This window comes from Leptidea sinapis, chromosome 40, assembly GCF_905404315.1.
Source record: "Leptidea sinapis chromosome 40, ilLepSina1.1, whole genome shotgun sequence".
NCBI classification, from domain to species: Eukaryota; Metazoa; Arthropoda; class Insecta; order Lepidoptera; family Pieridae; genus Leptidea; species Leptidea sinapis.
In genome coordinates, this window is record NC_066304.1 from 605012 (window position 1) to 628493 (window position 23482).

At 36.2% G+C, this 23482-nt stretch overlaps 2 protein-coding genes across 2 annotated transcripts in view; one reads left to right on the forward strand and one right to left on the reverse strand.

Annotated features, from left to right (window-relative positions):
- The first annotated feature begins 4531 nt into the window (after positions 1-4531).
- Positions 4532-22510, forward strand: LOC126976304 (juvenile hormone epoxide hydrolase-like). Its single transcript, XM_050824582.1, has 9 exons — positions 4532-4757; positions 5508-5687; positions 8798-9043; positions 9910-10053; positions 12199-12418; positions 13848-13979; positions 16250-16481; positions 16882-17091; positions 20021-22510. Exons 1-9 carry the CDS (start codon positions 4725-4727, stop codon positions 20532-20534), a joined length of 1911 nt encoding a protein of 636 aa, XP_050680539.1. The 5' UTR covers positions 4532-4724; the 3' UTR covers positions 20535-22510.
- Positions 16224-23482, reverse strand: part of LOC126976306 (tRNA (adenine(37)-N6)-methyltransferase) — a 62576-nt gene continuing 55317 nt past the window's right edge. Inside the window, exon 7 of the mRNA XM_050824585.1 lies at positions 16224-16235. The gene's annotated coding sequence lies outside the window, so the exon portion shown is untranslated. The remainder of the gene's footprint in view (positions 16236-23482) is intronic.

The following is a 23482-nucleotide window of genomic DNA, read 5'->3' on the forward strand; positions in this document are numbered from 1 at the left end:
CAAATAAAGATAAGTTAACTATAAATTCAAATAGTATTAAGGAAATTCTGAATAACACTTTTAGAAAAAAGACACCTAGTTAATTGTTATTATGGATACATTGAATATAGTGCAGTGGAACGCTCAAAGTATTATTAGTAATAGGCTTATTTTTACAAGGTTTTTATATGAAAATCATATCCATATTGCTATAATTTCGGAAACTTGGTTAAAACCACATCAGTATTTTTTAATAAAAGGCTATAACACAATAAGGAATGATTGTGGTAATAAACACAATGGTGTAGCAATTTTTATTCATAATAATATCACATTTTCTAACATAAATACATATTATGATAGTGCTCTACAAGATGTTTGCATTAAAATTAAAATTAATAACAAAGAACTGAGTATTGTGAGTTTTTACAGTCCTTCCAATTCAAATCCTCCATTTAATAAAAACAATTTAAACAGTTTAATTAAGTCCATTCCAGAGCCAATGATATTTGCAGGTGATTTCAATGCTCATCACATGTTGTGGGGATGTGTTGATACATTGCCTCGAGGTAAAGATGTTTTAGAGGTTATAGATGAGAATGGTCTTGTTATTCTGAATAAAGGTCAAGCTACCACAATAGGATCTCCATCTTGGCGTCCTAATGCTCTTGACTTGACTTTGGTAACTCCATCTTTGGCTCTTTTATGTGACTGGTCAGTTATTGACAGTCCTCTGGGCAGTAGTTATCATCTCCCTGTAATAATAAAAATGGCAGTAAGTAGTGATAGTATTAGTTTGCAAAACACATTATGTAATAATCTACATTTGCCCACTCACCCTAATTATAAGCAGGTGAATTGGAATATGTATAGTAACTTAGTTGTTTCTTATTTGGATGATGTTAAATTTGACACTTTATCTTCAATAGATGCTTTTAATTCCTTTTGTAATATTTTACTTTCTGCTGCCAAGCAGTCAATCCCTAGCTGTCTGTTTTCCAAAAGTTCTAATAGTAATAATGCTACTAGTTCTTGTTCACAAAAATCTTTTAAATATCCTTGGTCGCCTTGGTGGAATCAGAGGTGTACAGAAGCAGTTTTAAATGCTAAAAATGGTTACATTAATTTTAAAAACTCCACTGATGAAAATTATGTGGAGTTTAAGAGATTGCGGGCTTTAAAAAAACTTATCTTAAAAAGTGAAAGAAGAAATAGCTGGATAGGCTTGTGCAATTCATTTAATCGTTGTACTCCTTTGTCTTCAATTTGGAAATACATGCGCAAATTTAACAAAACTTACATTCCTGACAGTGTGTTAAATGATAGTTGGATTCCAGATTTTCTACAAAAGTATACTTCTGACTTTGTATCAAATGAGTTAACTAACTATGTAAATGTTGTTAATGATAGTAATAAATATTTGATAGAGCCTTTTTCTTTACAAGAACTAAAATCCGCTTTATTTACTAGAAGAGATACATCTTTCGGTCTTGATACCATTCCATATATTTTACTCAAAAAACTTAATTGCCACAGTCTCAACATCTTTTTAAATAATCTTAATCGCCTATGGAAGGAGAATACTATTCCTGCAGAATGGAAAACAGACTGTTTAATCCCAGTTTTAAAGCCAGACAAAAATAAAATGTTACCTGACTCTTATAGACCTATAGCTCTCACGTCTTGTGTTGGGAAGATATTTGAGCAGCTTCTAAAACAACGTCTCGAGTTCTTTATAGAACAAAATTGTCTTTTGCCTAATAATCAGTTTGGTTTTCGCAAAGGTCGGTCTTCTAGGGAGAGTATAGCGCAGTTACAGCTTGATGCGCATCAATGTTTAGCAAGTAATCAATATCTTTTGTCTGTATTTTTTGACATCTCAGGTGCCTTCAATAGTGTAAATATTGCCGTGCTTTGTGACGAGTTATCAATGTTAGGGATACCAGGTAAAATAATAAATTGGATGCAATCCTTTTTGACTGACAGAAAAGTATATGTAAAATTTAATAAACATTTGTATGGACCACGACTTTCTTCTCTAGGTGTTTGTCAGGGGGGAATATTGTCTCCTTTAATTTTTATTATGTACATAAGACGATTGAACCTTATTTTGGGGCCAAATATAGTAAACCTACAGTATGCAGATGACTTAGTCGTCTATGTATCGGGAGTTGATCTGATTAATTTAGCCGCTACTATTAATAAAGCACTTGTAAATTTATATCAATACTTTTCTTATCTTAATTTAAATGTAAATCCAACCAAATCAAAAGTCTTTGTGATTGGTCGTAAACGCATCATATTACCTCCCATTTTATACAATGGCATTCCACTGCCTATTTCATGTGACATAAAATTTCTAGGTGTAACATTTACTCCAAAACTTTCTTGGAAAAAATATACAGATAGTGTTATAATTAAAGCGAATAAAGCTTATAATGTATTAAAATCTTTGTGTGCAACGTCGTGGGGAGCGGACCCTAAAATATTGTTAATTTTGTATAAATCGCTTATTCGTAGTCATTTTGAATATGGCTTTCATTGTTTCGCCGCAGACAGCAAAATTGTTGATAGTCTGGATAAAATACAAAATAAATGTATGCGTACAATATTGGGTGCACTTAAAACTAGCCCAATAGCTGCTATGCAAATCGAGGCCAACCTTCCTCCTTTGTGTATTAGATTTAGTTATCTTAAAGAAAGATTTATTTTAAAGCTCTATAGCTTGCCGACGAACAATCTTCTTAAGAATCTTATTGCTTATCAATCGTCTTCATTTCCGAGACAGTTGTTTATCTTGCAAGATTTTTCTTCATTTTTTAAATTTCTACAAGATTTAAATATTCATCGGAATAATAATATACTTCCCTGCCATGCAGGTTCTTTTCGATGTAAATATTCTGCAATTAATGTTGTAATAGATCCAAATTTAACTTCAAAAGAGGAGGTTCATGTATTATTGTCAGAATGGTCTAATTGTAAATTTGTTTATACGGATGGCGCAAAAAACAATAATAATGTTTCTTTTGCAATCTACCTTCCTGAAATTAGGAAGGGTATTGGCTTTAAGATTAATAGATATGCCAGTATTTTTACTGCTGAAGCCGTCGCTATTCTTTTTGCTTTAAAGCATATTAAGAAACAAAATCAACTTAATAAGAAGTGGGTAATAGTTAGTGATAGTATGAGTGTGTTAAAAAGTTTGTCAAATAACAAAATGAGTGCTAACATCAATTACATCATTTTTGCTATAAAGGAATTGTGGTTCGAACTATGTTTAATCGATATTAAAGTGGATTTCGTTTGGGTCCCGTCCCATATAGGAGTAGCAGGAAACGAAAGCGCTGATTTTCTAGCTAGAACTATCATTAATATATCCGATCTATCCCTATATCCTGATTGCAAAGATCTAGACATTAACATACCATATACAGATATAATAAGTAATCTAAAACAGCGTATGACTCTTCTTTGGGGAAGATATTGGTACAATTGTACAGAAGTTGAAAATAAGGCTCATTCGTATACTTTGTTAGATAATCCCGTTAATAGCACACCCTGGTTTTGTAAGTTTAAAAATAACGCTCACAGAAAGTTCTATACTACAATAACACGAATGCGTATTGGTCACTATTGATTGAATTTACATCTTCATCGCAAAAAAATTGTCTCCTCTCCTTTTTGTGACCATTGTAATAAGCAACAAGATCAGTCTCTGGATCACATCTTTTTTGATTGTTCGTCCTTTGGCATACAGCGCCTTGTGCTGATGGATGAGCTACTGGAAATATATGGTGCACCCAATATAATCCCGCTCTCAGTAATAGATCTATTAAAGGACACATCAACTTATATGTCCTTGTATAAATTTGTATGTAGTACTGTAAATACATTGTAATTTGTAGATACATACGTTGTAAATTTGTTTATAATTATGTAAATACGTTATAACTTGTACATATACAACTAGTAATAGCATAGCGCAATTCGCGAACTGAACAGATAATGTAAATAGGTAGGTATTATTCTAAAAAGTTATGCAAATTACACTGGATTTGACTTTAAGAAAAGGGGAAAATTATTAGAGACTATATTACTGGATTTGGACTTACTAAAAGGAAAATATGGAAAATATTCTTTAGAGAATTATACATTAACGGAAATGGTAAAATAACTGATGACTTTAAGACTGGATTGGATTTGATGAAAGAAACTACTATAAATATTCGCTATCGAATATACATAATTGGAAAAGGAAAATGGAAATAATGTAAGATGAAATGAGAAAACTGGATTGGACTTTTTGTAAAACAAAATAGTGAAAATAATAAATACCAAAGAAATGAAAATACTAACGACAAGGCAGTAAGGCCCCTGGCTATAGCCTGTTCGAAAGAACGAATTAATATAAAAAAAAAAAATATATCCCAAAGAATCTTTTTTTATTTTTATTCGTTCCACAACGAACAGGCTAAGGTCACAGACCATGCTGCCCAGTCATCAGTTTTATCCCAAATAATCTAAAGACTAAAAGTACTCTGTGGTCAGTGTCAGCTGTTTGCTGATAAATCAACAACGTGAGAATGACAAAACAAAGTACAAACCGGCCGGTGAATCTTAAATTCCTATTGATTGGGATTTAAATTTCGAATACCAATGAACATGCAAATTATAAAGTGCAAGTAACATAGAGTTATAAAATCTTACACACCTGCTAAGAAAGAAATTTGGTAACTATAAGTAATATGGAAAAAGTAAAAGAAAAATCAAATACAGGGGTAAGGTTTTATTACATAATATTTAATGAATATTAATTGAAATCGTAATTTTAACTTCAAAATTAATATAAGGTATAACTAATTTTAAGTTTATTATTTACCTTTGGCCTCATCATAATAGCTACTTTCCAACAATTATTACCATAAATGATAAGATATTTGTAAACATCGGATAAAGATACATTTCCACGATCAGATCGGGGATCTATGTAAAGGGGTCCGGTCTAGAGTATCAAAAATAATATGGCTTGTGTGAAAGAGTGAATGTAGTCCTCCAGAAGACATGCATAATGCACATGTACTTGCTATCAAGACTGTGAGATATAAGAAAATAAGATGAAGCCTATTATTTTCCATTTATTTGCAGTCGGGTCTGTAGTAGAAATTCGCATCCTTATTTAAGAGTGGAGGAGGGAGAAGGGGCATATATAGCCCCCTTCAACCCCCAAAGCGCGAAAAGAGTAGTTGTTGTAATAATTATACAGGTGGTGCTATATTGGTGACATATGGGTAGAACTACTTAACTGTAATCATAAATATTTTAATACAAACAAATTATATATTTAATAAACAAAAATTTTGGTCATCTTTACGAGGGTGTTACTCACCTACAAGTTCTGAACAGCTTTGGTGTTGTGTGGGACAAGTTGATGCCAGTGCCTATGCTAGCATGTGTTTACTAGATTACTTAAGGGTTGCTCCAAAATGATATTATGAAAAATTTATTATTGACATTAAATTTTGTTTCAGAAAAAAATATCAATCATTTTGATATTATGTTCAGTTGCTCTATCATACTATGTCTATAATGTCCTACATACTGCTCCTGAGATGCCCAAGATAGACATGGATGCTTATTGGGGACATTATCCTTTAGACAGTAAACCTGACCTATCTATAAAACCCTTTTATGTGGAGTTTTCAGTTGAGGTAAGTGTGTTAATAATGGAGTTGCTTATTTTTTCATATGATAAACCACATAATGAACAATCTATAGAGTTAATATACATGGCAAACAAGATTTAAGATCTTATGTCTCAAGGAGACGAGCTGAATTGTAGTGCCACTCAGAATTTTTGGATTTTTGAAGAATCCTGAGCAGCACTGCATTGTAATAAGTAGGATGTTTCAATTACCATCAGCTGAATATCCTGCTCATCTCCTTCCTTATTGTTTTAAAAAAACATATACATATACTGAGGATTTTGTGGAGATGTCACTTCATTTTGTATCTTATGCCACATTTATCATGGGGAGTACTATGTTGCTGTCTGACCTGGCTCCTGCTAAAGAATTCCAGTGTCACACTAAATGCCACACAGTTAAATATAATCCTCAGCATTTGGATGGTTCATTTGGAGTGTCTCTATAGGGCAGTTTGAAAGATATACAATGAAGCTGTAGAATGAGCTTAATTTTGTGCTATTTCCATGTTGGTATGACATCCAGAGTAACTCCAAAAACCATGCAAACCTTTGATGCACAGAGACGGTGATCACTTACCATCAGATGACCCATAACCTCATTTGTCCTTCTGTTCTTTTTTATGGAATAGGAGGACAATCGAGTGTACGGGTCACCTGGTGTTAGGTGTTCACCGCCGCCCACATTCTCTTGCAACACCAGAGGAATCACAAGAGCGTTGCCGGCCTTTAAGGAAGGTGTACGCGCTGTTTTTGAAGGTACCCATGTCGTATCGTCCCGGAAACACCACACTAGGAAGCTCATTCCACGGCTTAGTAGCACGAGGAAGAAAGCTCCTTGAAAAGCGCACTGTGGAGGACCGCCACACATCCAGATGGTGGGGATGATATCCTAATTTGTGGCGTGTCGTGCGAAGGTGGAATTCGGTGGCAGGAATCAGGTTAAACAGCTCTTCGGAACATAATACGTGATAAATGCGGTAGAAAACACACAATGAAGCGACGTCTCTACGCTACGCCAAGTGATCCAGCCGTTCACAGAGCACTGGGTCGCCGACAATTCGAGCTGCTCTGCGTTGCACGCGGTCAAATGGATCGAGCAGATACTGGGGTGCGCCAGACCAGAGATGACAGCAATACTCTATTAATGACCCCCAGCTTTTTCGAAGCCAATTTGGCTTTGCCCTCCACATGGCCACGGAATTGGCAATCGCTCGAGATTTCGAGACCCAGTATTCCGATACGAGGCTTTAAGGGAAGTGTTGTCGAAGAGCGGTGATACGGCAAATGGGATTTTTTTGTGGTAAACGCGCAAACTTGAGTCTTCTGGGGGTTAAATTGGACAAGGTTCAATTTACCCCATTCCGCGACCTTCTCGAGAGAGGACTTGATAGAAGACAAGTTTCTCCCGGCACTGGTTGACGATTTCCCGAGAGAGACCTGCATGGCCCGTGTATACGGCATCACCAGTGCTGTCGTCTGCATAGCAATGCATGTTGGAGGTGTCCAACATATCATTGATATGCAGAAGAAACAGCGTGGGAGATAGGACACAGCCTTGGGGCACTCCAGCGTTCACGGGCTTTGGAATCGAGCAATAACCGTCGACAACGACCTGTATGCTGCGCCCAGTGAGGAAGCTGGAGGTCCACTTGCATAAGCTCTCGGGAAGCCCAAACGATGGAAGTTTTGAGAGGAGCGCCTTGTGCCATACACGATCAAAGGCCTTCGCTATATCCAGGCTAACTGCCAAGCCTTCCCCCTTGCTTTTAATGGCCGCCGCCCATCTATGTGTTAGGTATACCAGAAGATCGCCAGTCGACCGACCATGGCGAAAGCCGTACTGCCGGTCGTTGATCAACTGGTGACCCTCTAGATATACCAAGAGCTGACGGCTAAGGGTAACTATCGGGAACCGTCTGTCCATTTACCAGTGAACATGTTATCTTTCATAGAGTATTATTAGGTCCTATTGTCGTTATAACAACAAAAATAAAAACTGGTGACCCTCAAGGTATACCGAGAGCTGGCGGTTAATTATGCTCTCCTTGATTTTGGAAAGCAGGGAGGTAATTGCTATAGGCCTGTAGTTTGACGGATCCGAACTGGCTCCTTTTTATTGGATTGGATGGACAAGGGCTGACTTCCATGAGTCAGGGACTACGCCTTTTGAATAAGAGTGCCGGAATAAACGCGTTAGCACCCGCGTCAACTTAGGGGCACACGTTCTAAGCACAATTGGAGAAATGCCATCCGGCCCGCTCGACTTCCTGACGTCCAACGAAAACAGAGCTCGCCGAACAGTTTTTTGTCTGAACTGTACTTCAGGCATGGAGCTCTGACACCGCGGGATGGTCGGCGGTGTTTTTCCGTTGTCCTCAAGAGTCGAGTTGGAGGCAAAAAGAGTGCACAGGAATTCGGCTTTCTTTTTTGACATATGGGCCAGGGTGTCATTCCTCATGTGCAATGGCGGCATGGACAGCTGGTTGAAGTTACCAAGAGCAGCTTTCTTTTTTCTATTTCATATAAAAAACTGTCAGCTGTTGTAGGACTGTGTATCTGAAGTGAAAACTTCAGAACAATATTTTTGAGTTTTGAAGAATTATTTTAGGGAGTATTTTTCTCATCATAATTTATTTTATCAAAGTATTAATTTATTAATAAATTTACTGTGATGATGAAAGGATTATTATCATATGACACACAAATAATCAAAATTATATACAAATAAATTTTATAAAATTTAACCAATGGGAATTTTCAACATTACTTTCATCACTTCATCTTTAAGTATGTTTATTAATTATCATCATATTTAAATGCTGATACTACATGCTTATGGTGACAAAAAGAATAAAACTAACAAGTTAAAACTTAACACAACCACACTACCATAATTGATACGGTCACTATTGTGACTGTGTGATCCTGTGATTCATATGAACTAAATTGTACTATCACATGATTTCGCATTTAACACTTCAATAGGGAATTATGTGTTAGCAGAAATCAATAAAACTTCAACCGTCACCTCGAGAATAGATACCATGTCTTCTGTAACCATACCTTACAATTCTACCACTAGAAAGTTCTAAAAATTTCTTCATATCATTTCAGATGATCAGAGAGCTTCGAAACCTTCTGCTTCACCGACGTCAGTTTGTGCCACCGATAGAAGATGCCGGTTTCAACTATGGATTTAATTCTAATTTTCTCACTCAAGTACTTGATTATTGGCAAAACAAGTACAACTTTGCTGAGCGGGAGAAGTTTCTTAATAAATATAATCATTATAAAACCAAAATACAGGGTTTGGACATACATTTTGTCCATGTTAAGCCTGAGGTCACTGGTGATGTAGATGTAAGTATTTGTTACTATCCCTAATAAATTGTAATGTTCAATTTATTATTCAAGTTTAGTGTTAAAAAAACCATGTATGATATGGATATGAAGTAGAATGCGGCGACACCACTAAAAATTAAAAAATACCAAAACCAAAACCCCTGACTTATTTATTCTACTAGTAAACTAAGGTCATCGTCCTGAACTCGGTCCAATGGCGTAAAGCTAGCGTCAGCTGTGCGGCCGCTCAAAAGAATAAGGCGGGGCTTCTCACGCCTTTGTCCGCCGCTGTCCATTGATCGATGCCGCCATCGCGTAAATTAGAATTATTACTTTATAAAATTACAAATTACGCTGGAATTTCCAAATTTTGCGCTCGCGTCAATTGCATGATATTTGGTAAATTATAACTTATAGTGTTAGTTTTTGTGTGTTTATATACTCGAATGAAGAGTATTTTACCATGCCCATGTGTCTAGTCTGTCACACTCACAGACATGGATCCAAATAGATGCCACGAGTGTATGTAGGTACTTCGCGTGTCAAATGGAGGAACAATGCTCTTCCTTTGACGCTTTTATTTTATTTATAATACATTGCCGACTTTAGTAATAAGCAATACCGACTATTGATGTACTGAAAACGTCAACTAATAATGATGCGAGCGGCTAAACGTTAGGCTTTGGCATCTTAACGACGTCACAGTAGGTACAAAAAAGGGCATGCTTGGTTTTCATACAGACGGAGGGGTTTGCGTTATCTACTTGGATCTATGTCTGTGGTCACACTCGTCACTTTCAGACAACATGTTACGTCTGATTAGCCCAGTAATTCTACTAGCCTCCCAATGGTGGTCATTATTAAGTATTATATTATTATTTCAGGTAGTACCCCTGCTTCTTCTTCACGGGTGGCCAGGATCTTTCAGAGAGTTCTATGAGCTGATTGAAGAGCTATCCCCTAAACCGGATCAGTCTTTCGCCCTAGAACTTATTATACCGAGCCTGCCTGGATATGGTTATTCACAGGTATTTTTTTTTTATTAAGTGACAAAACGAGTTACCGATCACACCACCCTGCGCTTGTCGTTACTCATAAATAAACTCTGTGTCACCTTTAAAACTGAAACACGTTAGTTAAGGTATACTGGGTTGCAGCTGTAGTATGTGTAGGCCGGTGAAAACTCAGACTAAAACTGTTAACTGAACAATATACATAGTTGGTTCTTCGGTTAATGGTATCAATGTTACGGAAACGTAAAAAATACTTTAAAATATATTTTTGAATTCACACACCCTAACATAAAATATGATGCGGGTTACGGATCCGCTTCTCTGGTGCTACTGCCTCCAGCGCTCTTAACGCGTGCTTCCACTAACAGATAACTGCATCGTTCATAAATCTTTGTATGTTTGTTCAACTCTCCAGTTGTGACCTACAGGTTTTATTTACAGTTGATAGCCTGCTCAATCCCCATTATAGTAAATTGCCTAAGACACGTGAAAGATTGAAGTATCTAGGTCGACGGTGGCGATCGAATTATGTATAGTAAGGCCAACGAGAAGAGAAAAAGAATGTAAACAAAGTTTAAGTGCTTCAAAACATTTTTATTTGAAGAAATTATACACAACTTATGGATTCCCTTGTCTTGTTGTAGTCTTGTCTGTAGACAAGGATGGTTCGTGGAAAGACTCCGAATCAGCCGTTTTTATGACAATATAACTCAGAATAATGTAACTCAATCAAAAACGCGAAATCATGCAAACCATCAATATGAGGAAAGTCGTATATTTGGGGCACGTGTTTAGGCACGAGAGGTACGAATTCCTACAACTCATCATGATTGGAAAAGTTGGCGGAAGAACAGGCGTCGGTCGTAGAAAAAAGTCTTGGCTGCGTAACATCCGAGAGTGGACAGGAATCGCGAGTGCGGCATAGCTATTTCGCATCGCGAAGAACAAAAATTTAAAATTACAAAGCTGACTGCCAACCTTCGCTAGTCGAAGAGGCACGCAAAGAAGAAGATAATGTAACTCAGTAACGGCTCGTTTATGATCAAGTGTATAATCGATGAGAATTCAATTCTTCAAACTTCGTGCCTCACACAGCCACTTGGTAGTTGGTGGAATCATCTGCCGGACACTATTCCTAAATTGATACGACTTAGGAGACATCAAAGCTTAGAACATACACTTCAAAGGTCAACTCCTTAAAAATTAAATTACATCAAGCGTGTGTCACAACATAAACTTGTTATGCCTACTACTCGGCTAAGTCGAGTTAGTAAGTCTTTTGTGGGGCGATGTACCTATGCTTTTACAACAAGATCCCAGAAAATGTTCAAAACAAAAGTATTACGATATTCAAAAGAATTTTTAAAAAAACGTTTATGTGGTAAAGGTTACTATAACATAAATGACTTTCTTAATGATTCCACAGATTGGGAATGGAGCGACCGCCCTCAGGCTATTAAATAATAAGTTTAATTGTACAATATTACTTTGTAAACATATTTTTTTATCAAAAAAAAAAGCCCGGTGAGTTTGTTGCCCCCATTCTTCTCAGATCTGAGGCATTCTTTTTGGAATGGGTGGTAGTTTTTGCCTTTCAATAAGTGGTGATGTCACATACTATTTTTGAATAAAAATATTTGAATTTGTCAAATCTGCGATTTAGGTACTGACCTGAGGCCTCGTGGGATCTTCGAGATAGATATGGAGTCGGTTTTAATCGCTCACTACATCATTGTAAATGTTTTAGTTTTATTTATTTGATCGGACTAAAGCAGTCCTCTCAAACATGGAGTAGTCGTAGTGTACGTAAACTAATTAATCATGTATTATGAATCCGCGGCAGCTGTGAATTGAGTATAATTTAAAATTAATCTTCTCAGTCTTTCAAAGGTGTGTTTTCTTCATTCTGTGATCGCATTAAATAAAGTCTTTTTTTTATATTACAACCAATTTTATCGTGTTGGTATCGATTTATGTAGATGAATTGTATAGCAAGTTTAAGAGTAGTTAAATTATATCGCAAGTTTTTAAGATTTTTGACACAACTTCCTATCAAATTTGTCATTAAAAGAATAAAGATTACGAATAATGCCTTCTGATGTTACACCAAGTATTATTTCTTACTACAAATAAAAAGTATTTACAGTTCTTTTATTTTAGGCTGCTGTTCGTTCTGGTATGGGCCCGCTTGAAATAGGGGTGGTAATGCACAAACTAATGAACCGTCTGGGTCACAGCAAGTACTACATTCAGGGTGGTGATATTGGACACATAGTTGGGTCTGCAATGGCAACAGTATTTCCTGAAAATGTTCTGGGCTTCCACTCCAATATGCCTGTATTGAGTTTCACACCATTGACACTATTTTATACTATTCTGGGTATGTATAATTTGCTTCGTGGATTAAGGCCTTATCTTTTCGCCCTCCACTAGTCCATTAAGTACTAATGTAACGCAACGAGTCTCCCATCTATCTATACATATAAATAAAATTTTAGTGTCTGTTTGTAATATGTAAATAACCGTTTTAACATGTATATGAATACATACACCAAAATAACATTTTTTACAATTTTTGTCTGTTTGTTCCGGCTAATCTCTGAAACGTCTGGACCGATTTTGACGGGACTTTTATTGGCAGGTAGCAAGAAACGGTCTAACTCTAAAAATAATTTATATGGAAAAGCAACGTTTGCCGGGTCGGCTAGTTGTACATATGGACCAACGACGAAATCCACGCGACCTCATTCGATTTCACACCTTATTTTGTTAATAGGAATTGCTATTTTCCTTTGAACTTATAATATAATAAAAGTCTGTGAAATTCTGTATAAATTATAACAAAGACAATTGGATGTCCGCATACAAAAGTTAACGGAAAAGGGACTTCAGTCTTTATCGGCCGCCAACGTGATAGTGAAGTGCATAGAATTTTAGATTTTTTTTTCGAAGGGGTCTTTTTGGGTAAACCCCAATATTTAGTAACTTGCTATTTTTAATAACACATCCAGACTATAATTCCAAGACATTAGCCTAATTATAATAGTATTTGTTTTGTTTTTGTCCATTCAAATTTAATAAACACTTTAATTAATTTGAAATATGTTTACTTTACTAAAAAAAATTGTTAAATTCTCGGAAATCAACGGAATTAAATCTTAGAGCTTTTTGCGAAGGGTTAAATTAACTTGTAATAAATAAAGATATATAAAATTAATCTACCATAGTAAATTCTTCTCGCTGAAGCCCAAAAAATACGATATGTTACTCCACCTATTGTTAAACTAATCGCAGTTTATATTGGTAGTAATGCATTGAGCATGGAAAAATGCGTGGTATTAGCGACTTACTTCACGCGATTAATATATAGTTATTGCAAGATCAAGCGCATCAATAGGTACGTATTCGTATAATTCATAAACAGTTCATTCCACTCTATTAAAAAGCCAAAAAAGAGTAAATAATGTAATTGTGAAAAGAAAACGATTTCACTATCGATCACTCCGAAACGGGTAACAAATGCTTCAATAGTCTAACTGTAACATATCCAAGCTAGACATATAGGGCATGAATACACAATATCAATACGCAAACACAGAAATAAAATTTTGTGAACGATGCGGGACTCGAACCCACGACCTCTCGCGTTTCGTGCGAGTGCTCTGCCAACTGAGCAAGCCGTTCGAGTGACGTATCGTCATAAAATCTTGTATGCTTTGTTCAACTCTCATGCGTAAACAGTGAAAGAATCTCCTATTTTCCCAGACTTTGTTCCTTGCTCAGTATACTAATTATCGTTATGCTTTCAGGGAATTTCGTTCCCAGTTTATTGGTGGAGAATGAAATATATGACCGTGTGTATCCTTTAGGCAAATATTTCTCATTTTTAATGGAAGAGTCAGGATACTACCACCTGCAATCCACTAAACCTGACACCGTTGGTAAGTACTGATAATGAACACGAAGTTTAATTTTTTTTTATGAAAATAAAGGACGAGACCAGCAGCATGTTCAGCTGATAGTAATTAATATGACATGTCCATTACAATGCAGCGCCGCTCAGGATTGTTGAAAAACCCCAAAAGTTATGAGCGGCACTATAACTGCGCTTGATCACCTTGAGATATAAGATGTTCACTAGCTACGGCGCCTTTCAGACCGAAACACAGTAATATTTACGCATTGCTGCTTCAAGGCAGAAATAGGCGCCGTTGTGGTACCCATAATCTATCCGGCATCCTGTGCCAAGGAGCCTTCCACTGGTGAAATATTTTTATTCAAAATAGGATATTATATCTAACTACCATCCATTCCAAAAAGTATGTCTCAGTCCTAAAAAGAACGGGCGCAACAAAATTATGGTTACAATGTACAATCGTGCAATATTTATTATTTATTAGCCTGTGCACGGTCGCTTCATTCCCAATCTGTGGTATCATTAAGAAAGTAATTTTAGTTACAGTAACCTTTACCACACAAATGTTTTTTAACAATTCTTTTGAATTTTGTACATTTTCTGGGATACACTGCCCCACAAAATACTTGCTAACTCGACTTAGCCAAGTATATAGTACTACATAGGCATCACAACCATAATTTTAACACCATGAACAAAATAAAACTTACAGTGCCTACTACTCGGCTAAGTCGAGTTAGTAAGTCTTTTGTGGGTCGACGTATATGCTTTAAATAAGATTATCAAGAATATGTTGGGAGACAACAGTTAAGATGATTTTTCTTTAAAATTTGCTCTCAATGATGCTTTTGGATCTGGTTTATAGTAGCGCAAATCTGTTAATTCCACATTGATTAGAAAAAAAAATCAATATGAGCATTCAATATAGGTTGAAGCTTAAGAGAAATGACCAAGAAGTAATTTACATAAACGTCACTGCACTACGATAGTATAGCAAAACAAAAGTAAACCCAACTTGTCGCTACATGATATTATAAAACAAAGTCCTCCGCGGCGTTGTCTGTCAGTTCGCGATAAACTCAAAAACTACTGCACCGATTTTTATGCTGTTTCCAGTGCCAGAAGAATAAGGCGTCTGGGAGCTTTCAACGATATCGCTGTCTCATACCCTTTGAGATATAACAGAATAATTTTTGGTGGAATTGTGTATCTTATGTAGGTCCACAGAATAATCCGCGATAGCATGTCTATCTTTTACACTATAACTATTCCAATACTTATAACAAATACCAATAAAAACGAAACAAATACGATATTATTCCTTATCATTTGTTACCTACTTCATATTAAAAAATCATTCAGAAATACGTTTTTGTTTAATTTTTAACTCATTAACTTTGATTACACATTTCCGATGGCTGTAGACTACATTATTCCCGAATACTTATCTACATAAATTTTTTCTTCTATTGACATTACAGCGTCTGTCTTCGTATCTTATAAATAGCCTATTAGTTATTCTGATGTGTAAGCTATATTATTATAAAGTTTCATTAAAATCCATTCAGGTGGTTTTGCGCGAAAGAGTAACAAACATACACACATACATTCTTACAAACTTTCGCGATTATAATATTAGTATTGTTTTTTTTAATGATGGTTTTACCGAATGTATCGCGGTTATGCAAACCTTCTTCTCCCTTACCTTACCTTTATCGTGAAAATACTGCGAAGCGATGGAAGGTAGTGTAATTAATTTACATCATAAAATATATTTCTAAATGTATCTATTTTGAAAAGGTTACCCTTTACTATGTAGCATAAACGATTTTCTTAATGACACCACAGACTGGGAATTAAGCGAAGACCGTCCGATATCACTTTTTTTTTTATTGACACACTTTTATACAAATTATCATGCCCCAAACTAGGCATAGCATGTAGGGGAAAAAGGTACAAGACGATATATTTAATACAATATACTTACTTAAACATATATAAATACAAATAAACATCCATGACTCAATGACATGAAAACAAACATTCATATAAATGATTGCACCTACCGGGATTCGAACCCGGGACCTCTAGCTTAGTAGTCAGAGTCACTAACCATTCGGGCTATACCTATACAGCTATCGTCATTTATATAAAAAAAAGCCCGCTGAGTTTCTTGCGCCCGTTCTTCCAGGTCTGAGGCAGTCCATTGTGAATGGTTTTTGTATCCTATTTTGAATAGAACTATTTGAATTTGATAAATGGCGTTTTACTTTTTTTTTTTCTTATAAAACTTAGGCATCGCACTGACGGATTCCCCGGCCGGGCTTGCGGCGTATATCCTGGAGAAGTTTTCAACATGGACGAATCCAAACAACAGGAATGCCACCGACGGAAACCTGCTCTCCAAGTACATGCTGGTGCATCTCTTAGATAACATCATGGTTTACTGGAGCAGTAACTGTATCACCACATCCATGAGACTGTACAAGGAGCACGTTAATAGTAAATACGGAGCCATTGTTAGTAGGTAAGTTAGTTTTAATGGTCCCATACCCAAAAAGTGACCAAGTCAACCGTGTTATTCTTTTTTTTTTATGGGAAAGGAGGATAAACGAGCGCACGGGTTACTTGGTGTTAAGTGATCACCGCCGCCTATATTCTCTTTCAACACCAGAGGAATCACAGAAGCGTTGCCTGGCTTTAAGAAAAAATTACGAGACTGTATGTACTAAGAAGCAATAGACCACGTGCGTGGTTCCATTTACATGCGGCGCAACTCTCCATCCCCTTATTTCAACTCGAATGTCGTCAATTAATCGATATTGCGCATTTACATCTGTTGTGCTATTACGTGGCGCGACCGATAGTAAAAATGAATATATTATGACTTTGGTGCAACATTTATATTAAATTTACAAACGTTCCAGAATACCAACCAAAGTGCCAACGTGTGGCATTAAATTTAAATACGAATTAATGACTGAACCGGACGGAATTTTGAAGTTGAAGTATCACAACTATCTGCACACGACGGTTGTAGACGGCGGCGGCCATTTTGCCGCGCTCGAATCACCGGCGGTATTAGCGAAAGACATTCTGCAAGCTATCACTACTTTCAGAGAGTTTTGGGGGGAAAAGTAAGTATCTATGATCATGTTACAATAATTAAAGTTTTTAATAATTAAAAAAAATCTCCTAATGGTTTGGACACGTGGAGCGAATGAGTGAAGAAAGTATGACGAATCAAATATATAAGGCAAGTGTGTGTTGGCTGGTCGGTCGCAGGAGATCTCGTAGAACATTCGTCGAGCAAATTGGGGATGTTTTGAGAAAAGGAAAGGTCCGAAGCACCCGCAACCGGTGAGCATGTATGAAAAGAGTAATGAATGACGAGGAAGCGCGTGAGGTGTGTACTGTGGATAGAAGCAGTAGCATTCTATTGTCTCTGTACCCCGACGGGAACAAGGCTTGAGTGTGTGTGTGATTTTTCTCCCCATTTGAACGCAAATTTACTGCCACTTTGGAAAAGTTGAGCTTTAATAGGAAAAAGTGAAAAGAAACTCTTCAAGTAGAAGGGCTTAAGCATTTTACACTATATTAATCCACTGTGTTCGAAATGATGCAACAAAAATACTCCAAACGTTTCGCCTTATTTGTGTAAATAAAAAAACGAAAATAAATCAAAGTAGTGATGAGTGCAACTAATCCACATACATTGTAAATGAGTAAAGGTAATAGAATTAATGCAACGAAATTGCTAGTTTGGGGTACTGGCTATTTTGGATTAAAATACCAGATTTCAGAGTGAAACTTTTTTCAAATTGCAGCTGGAACATTCTTGATTTAAATAATGTTAAAATTAGAATTGTTCATTTATTCTGCGGTCCGTCAAAATATAATCGGGAATGAACATTGCAAATCTACTAAGTAATCTTCTTCTTCTTAACGTGCCGTCTCCTTGCGAAGGTTGGCAATCATTAGGGCAATTTCAACTTTCGACACAGCTGCTCTAAATAAAGATCTTGTGCTCTTCCCAAACCATTGGCGCAAATTTTTAAGCCACGATATCCTTCTGCGGCCAGGCTTCCTCCTGCCTGCCACTTTCCCTTGCATGATTAGTTGAAGGAGTTCATATTTCTTGGCATTACGCATCACATGTCCAAAATATTCTAACTTTCGTTCCTTAATAGACGTAATCTGTAAAACGATAAGTATCTCTGTAGCCTTTCCCATTCTCTCTAACACGATGCTATTCCGTACGCGCTCTGTCCAAGAAATTCTCAGCATACGTCTGTACACCCACATCTCGAACGCTTCCAGTTTTTTTAGCGTCCAAGCTTCTACGCCGTATAGGAGTACAGAAAAGACATAGCACGGCGCTATGCGGAGATGAGAGATGTTTAGGTTCCGGTCACAAAGTACTTTTTTCATTTTTGAAAAGGCGTTGCGTGCTTGCTCTATTCTGCGTCGTATTTCTAGGCTGTGATCTCCTGAGTCGTCAACCGTTGTGCCTAGATATCTGAACTTGGCAACCCTTTCAAGACTTTGACCATTGAGGGATAAAGAAGTGGTAAGCTCAGGTGTACGGCTTATTACCATGTACTTCGTCTTTTTGGTGTTGATGTTAATACCATACTCAGCACTGACAGAAGCTACGGAGTTGACTAGTCTTTGAAGGCCCTGAAGACTGTCCGCGATTAATATCGTGTCGTCTGCGTACCTAATATTGTTCAACATTTTGCCATTAATTGATATTCCGTCTGTGCTCTGTTATCAAGCGCTTCCGAAAATATGGCTTCAGCATACAAATTAAAAACTAAGGGTGACAAAATACAGCCTTGTCGTACGCCCCTTTCTATGTCGATGCATACATCGACTCTTTCATCATAATGAAAGTTTCCCGTTGACCCTAATGTTTGCACGCTGTTTCCAATATAAGTTTCTGATGAATCGACAGTCTTTAAAGTCCAAGCCAATTTTCTGGAGCACTTCCATCAATTTGACATGTTGAACTCGGTCAAAGGCCTTTTCATAGTCAATGAAGCAGACAAACAGATCTCTATTCATATCCCAGCATCTTTGTACCAGCACCTGATAGCCGAAAAGTGCATCTCTTGTACCCAAACCGCTTCTAAAACCAAACTGGGTATATGATAGTAAGGACTCACATTGCGAGTAAATTCTGCTATGAAGTACTTTTAAAAAGAGCTTCGAAACGTGACTCATGAGTGAAATTGTGCGGTAATCACTGCATTTTTTGGGATTATTGATTTTTGGTAGGGTGATAAATGTCGATTTGAGCCAGTCAGAAGGAATCGTGCCCGAGTCGTAGATAGCATTAAAGAGGTTAACGAGATAATCTAGATTACACTCTTCGATTTCTTTAATAATCTCGACTGGTATGTCATCGGGACCACAAGCTTTTCTTGTTTTTGAATTTCTTATGGCATGATAGACTTCACTTTTCGTAATGGCTGGTCCCGTGTCATCACAAACGAAATCTACAGGATCAGATCGAGTGTCATGAAACAGCTCAGTAACATATTGTTCCCATGTTACTAACATGTGGTCGGTGGAAGATGCATAATTGCCATATTTATTGAGAAGAGTTACTTGTCTGCGTCCTTGATGTTTAGGAGATATAAGCTCTTTAATCTTCTTATGCATATTAAAACAGTCAAACTTCTTATCCAGTTTCTCTATCTCAGAACAAAGATCACCATACCATGTTTCTTTTGCCTGTCTTATTTTATTCCGTATTAAAAGTTTTATTGTGTCATACTTTTCTTTGTTCGTTTCATTTTCACGTCTTTTATCCATTAAATCCAATATTTCGTCAGTAATCCAGTTCTTTTTCTTCGTTCGTGGCGTCGACGTCAAGATCTTTTCACTTGTGTCAAGTATTGTCGTCTTAAAACTATGCCACGATTGTTCCATGTCCGAGAAACCAGGATTAACATTGTTTCGTTTTAGCCTACACATGTCGTCATTGATGGCTAAATGAAGTTGTTTTTTGGATTCAGTGTTTTTCAATTTAACTAAGTAATATATACTTTTAATTTTCAGAAAACCTCAACACGCATCCCAAGGTAATCCATTAACCGCGAATACAGTCTATGAATTTTCAGTTACTGACTTGTATGGTAGAAATGTTAAATTAGAAAAATATAGAGGCAATGTCCTTTTGATTGTCAATGTTGCCTCCCAGTGCGGCCTGACACTGAAGAACTATAAACAACTAAAGGAACTGCATGAAAAGTATGCAGACAGAAACTTTAAAATATTAGCATTTCCTTGCAACCAATTCAACGGTCAAGAACCTGGCACTTCAAGTGATATCATCCAGTTTATCAATGAAAAGGAAGTCAAATTTGATGTCTTCCAGAAGATCGAGGTGAATGGAGAGAATGCACATCCACTGTGGAAGTACTTAAAGCAGGTTCAAAGTGGGACATTCGGAGATTTTGTTAAATGGAACTTCTCCAAGTTCATTGTTGATAAGAATGGTGTGCCTGTAGAAAGATTTGGTCCTAATGTTGATCCAATAGATTTGGAACCAGAAATAACTAAATATCTGTGAACTAGAGTTTATTTTTCCAAACTATTGTTAAAATTTATGCTTTCTCAATATTTTATTGCATATCTAAAATTTTATCACAATTGTGGTAAGAGATTCTTCTTATTCTTATTATTAGATTTCTTCTTATTCTTATTCTTAGATTCCGTAGCTTGATTTAAAGAGATTTGTAGTCTCTTTTCAATACTGAACTACTTTTTCATTTTCGCGCCCGCTTATGAATTAGAGTGAAATTGCATAGTATTTATTTACTTTTTCGGAAACCCAATAATCCCACACTAAAACATAAACTGCTTACAAAAATTAAAAAATATATAAGTGTACAGAATACGTACAAGGGTAATATAATTAAAAATTTTGCATTTATTGACGGTAATATAACGAAAATAGCAAAGCCATGTACATCGACCCCGTACACCCCATTCAATACAAACTATAGATGATCGCATTTGTTAAATAAGGACCCTTTTTTTAGTTATGGGTCGATTACTATATCGATGTTACTTACCCGATTTTTGTTACTCATCAGTGGAACTAAACATTTTTTCTAAATTGATGACAATTACGACATTTAAACGAATTTAAAGAAAAAAGGTTGATTTGACAATTTCGAATTAACGAAATTAGGATTACATACATTATGCCTGTTTTGGGCCGTATCTATTTTTGGGACCTTGTTTGAATATTATTTTGATATATTACATAGTGAACTGAAAATGTATTTAATATGTTGGGACAAAAGTTTATTTACATTTAATTACAGTACTATTATGCGCAATTTTTGATGCCTTCTTCTATCTTATAAATTTGGCAGAATCCCATTGTTTTTTGGGACTTCTGATTAAAGAAACTCGACAAGTGGTTTTGGCAGTCCTCTTTTGATGTTCAGGGCTATATGGCGGAGGCATTAACCCCTCCCAGCCACACTTAATTTTTATTAAGTGGCTACAGATGCGTGTGGTCCACCGTTATCGTAATGAAAGACCACACCCTTTATATTCATGGTTTCCGGCCAGTTTCTCTCAACTTCTTGCTTTTATCTCATCAATTCGATTAGATAGTGAGTCCCGGCGGTAAAAGCTGAATGAACAATTCCCTTCTAATACCACCATAAGCATAATCTTATTACGAATTAACCCCGATTTTGCCACCGTCTGTGAAGCCTAACCGACGTTTGTACGTGATCCACTTTTCATCACCAGCTATCGGTATTTCCGACAGTTTGGGTTTATTACGTCTCAATAAATAATCACAAATGAGTACACGATTCATTAGGGCTCTTTTATTCAGCTAGTGTGTGTTTTTTTTCTTTTCAACCGACTCTATTTGTAAGTAAATTTTAAAATTACATTAATTAAATTACTTCGATTGACTCATTTTGTCAGAAAGAAAAACAAAAAATGATGTGGTGTCGTGGGACACCAGGTAGGAACGAAGTTCCTTCGGCTAATGTAGAATCGACAAAAAGAGGGAGAAAGAGAAAGGTATTATACACTACTCGCTTGTGTATGCGACTGTCGCGCCTGCGCACGTCTCATTTAACGGTTTTATTCCACGGATTTTTTCTTACGGTTTTACTATCACATTTTTTTCAGTTCGGTCGCGCATCAAAATCCTTATCCCCTCCAAGCCTGCCGTAAGGAACTTCGTTCCAATAAAAAATAATTGGAATCAAATTTTTTCTAATTTCTTTTTTTTTTAAATGTAATCTTTTGAAGTTCACCAAAACCAGCTTTTATTAGAAGCTTATAGATACTATATGCGAATAGACTTTTTCCCCGACGTATTATTTTGGTCCCAAAGAAACATTAATCCAATATGCAAGGCGTAAGTTGGGAATTGATTATAAATTATTAAGCATTTGTTATTACTTATTAAGCATACAATGGTTAATCTTTTTTATTTTTATATGTTTCTTGTATGTAGGTACATACTTACATTATTTTTTACAATAAAATGTTTTATCATTTTGGTTATTACATTTGATGTTTTGCCCAAAAACGTTCATCTGTTTTATTAATATTAATAAACGCGATGTAAAGTTTAAAATTACTTCCAAATGTCATCTAATTCTATAGTGACAAAGTTAAGATAAAGACAAAAAGTTTTAAACTTGGAATAACTTTACTTCTTTATTAATAAATAACACAGATTAAGGGTATGTTCGGATATGCACTGCGACCACTGTACAGTGTGACGTCAATATAGTATACTGTGAAGCCGTTCCTTTATAGCCAGTTATACTGGTTACTATTTAAAACGGAACGCAATCCCGTATACTGTCAGTCGCATTTTTTAACGCAGCATTCAAATGAGTGTATTAAAGTTTTCTAGTCAATTAAAAAAAAACTGTTGTTGGAGTACTGTCAAACTAAAAATATTAGTAGGCGTAAAAGATAGGCACTCCAGTGGTTTTGACTGATCACGTGATCAAAGTACTGCGAGTACCTTACCTCGAAATCGCCAGTGCTCACAGTAGAATATGGCGGCGATTTATGACGTCATATATATTACCCTTGGGTACTGCGGCAGTATACTGGCAGTCCATAACGGAACGAATTCTTTCTACAGTGATAGCACTGTGCAGTGCTCGCAGTGCATATCGGAACATACCCTACGTAAACCCACATGAATTGTCATTGACACGCAAATTAATATACCAACTCTCTCTTTCACTAACATCGGAGGCCCTTTAATCGGAATTGTATGGGAAGTTTTATACATCCAAAGTAAGTTCTACATACCATAGATAGGTATCCACAATAAGACTATTTATGGTTAGGTCTTTGTATAATTAAAAATGAAATTGGCGAACTTTGAACCGATCTGTAATGATGGATTATCGAGCGCCTACTGTATTTTGTAAAATAAAAGAAATATGAGTTAAAAGAAAAATATATTTGGTATATTTTACATCAGATATCTATACCGTTTGTCTTCCAAGCCTGAGC

Bases quoted from the DNA above. Each gene is read 5' to 3' on its own strand.
- LOC126976304 (XM_050824582.1), top strand. From the start codon at position 4,725: ATGGAAAAAGTAAAAGAAAAATCAAATACAGGG. The intron at 9,044-9,909 runs GTAAGTATTTGT...TTATTATTTCAG, and splicing joins AGGTCACTGGTGATGTAGAT to GTAGTACCCCTGCTTCTTCT. The intron at 10,054-12,198 runs GTATTTTTTTTT...CTTTTATTTTAG, and splicing joins CTGGATATGGTTATTCACAG to GCTGCTGTTCGTTCTGGTAT.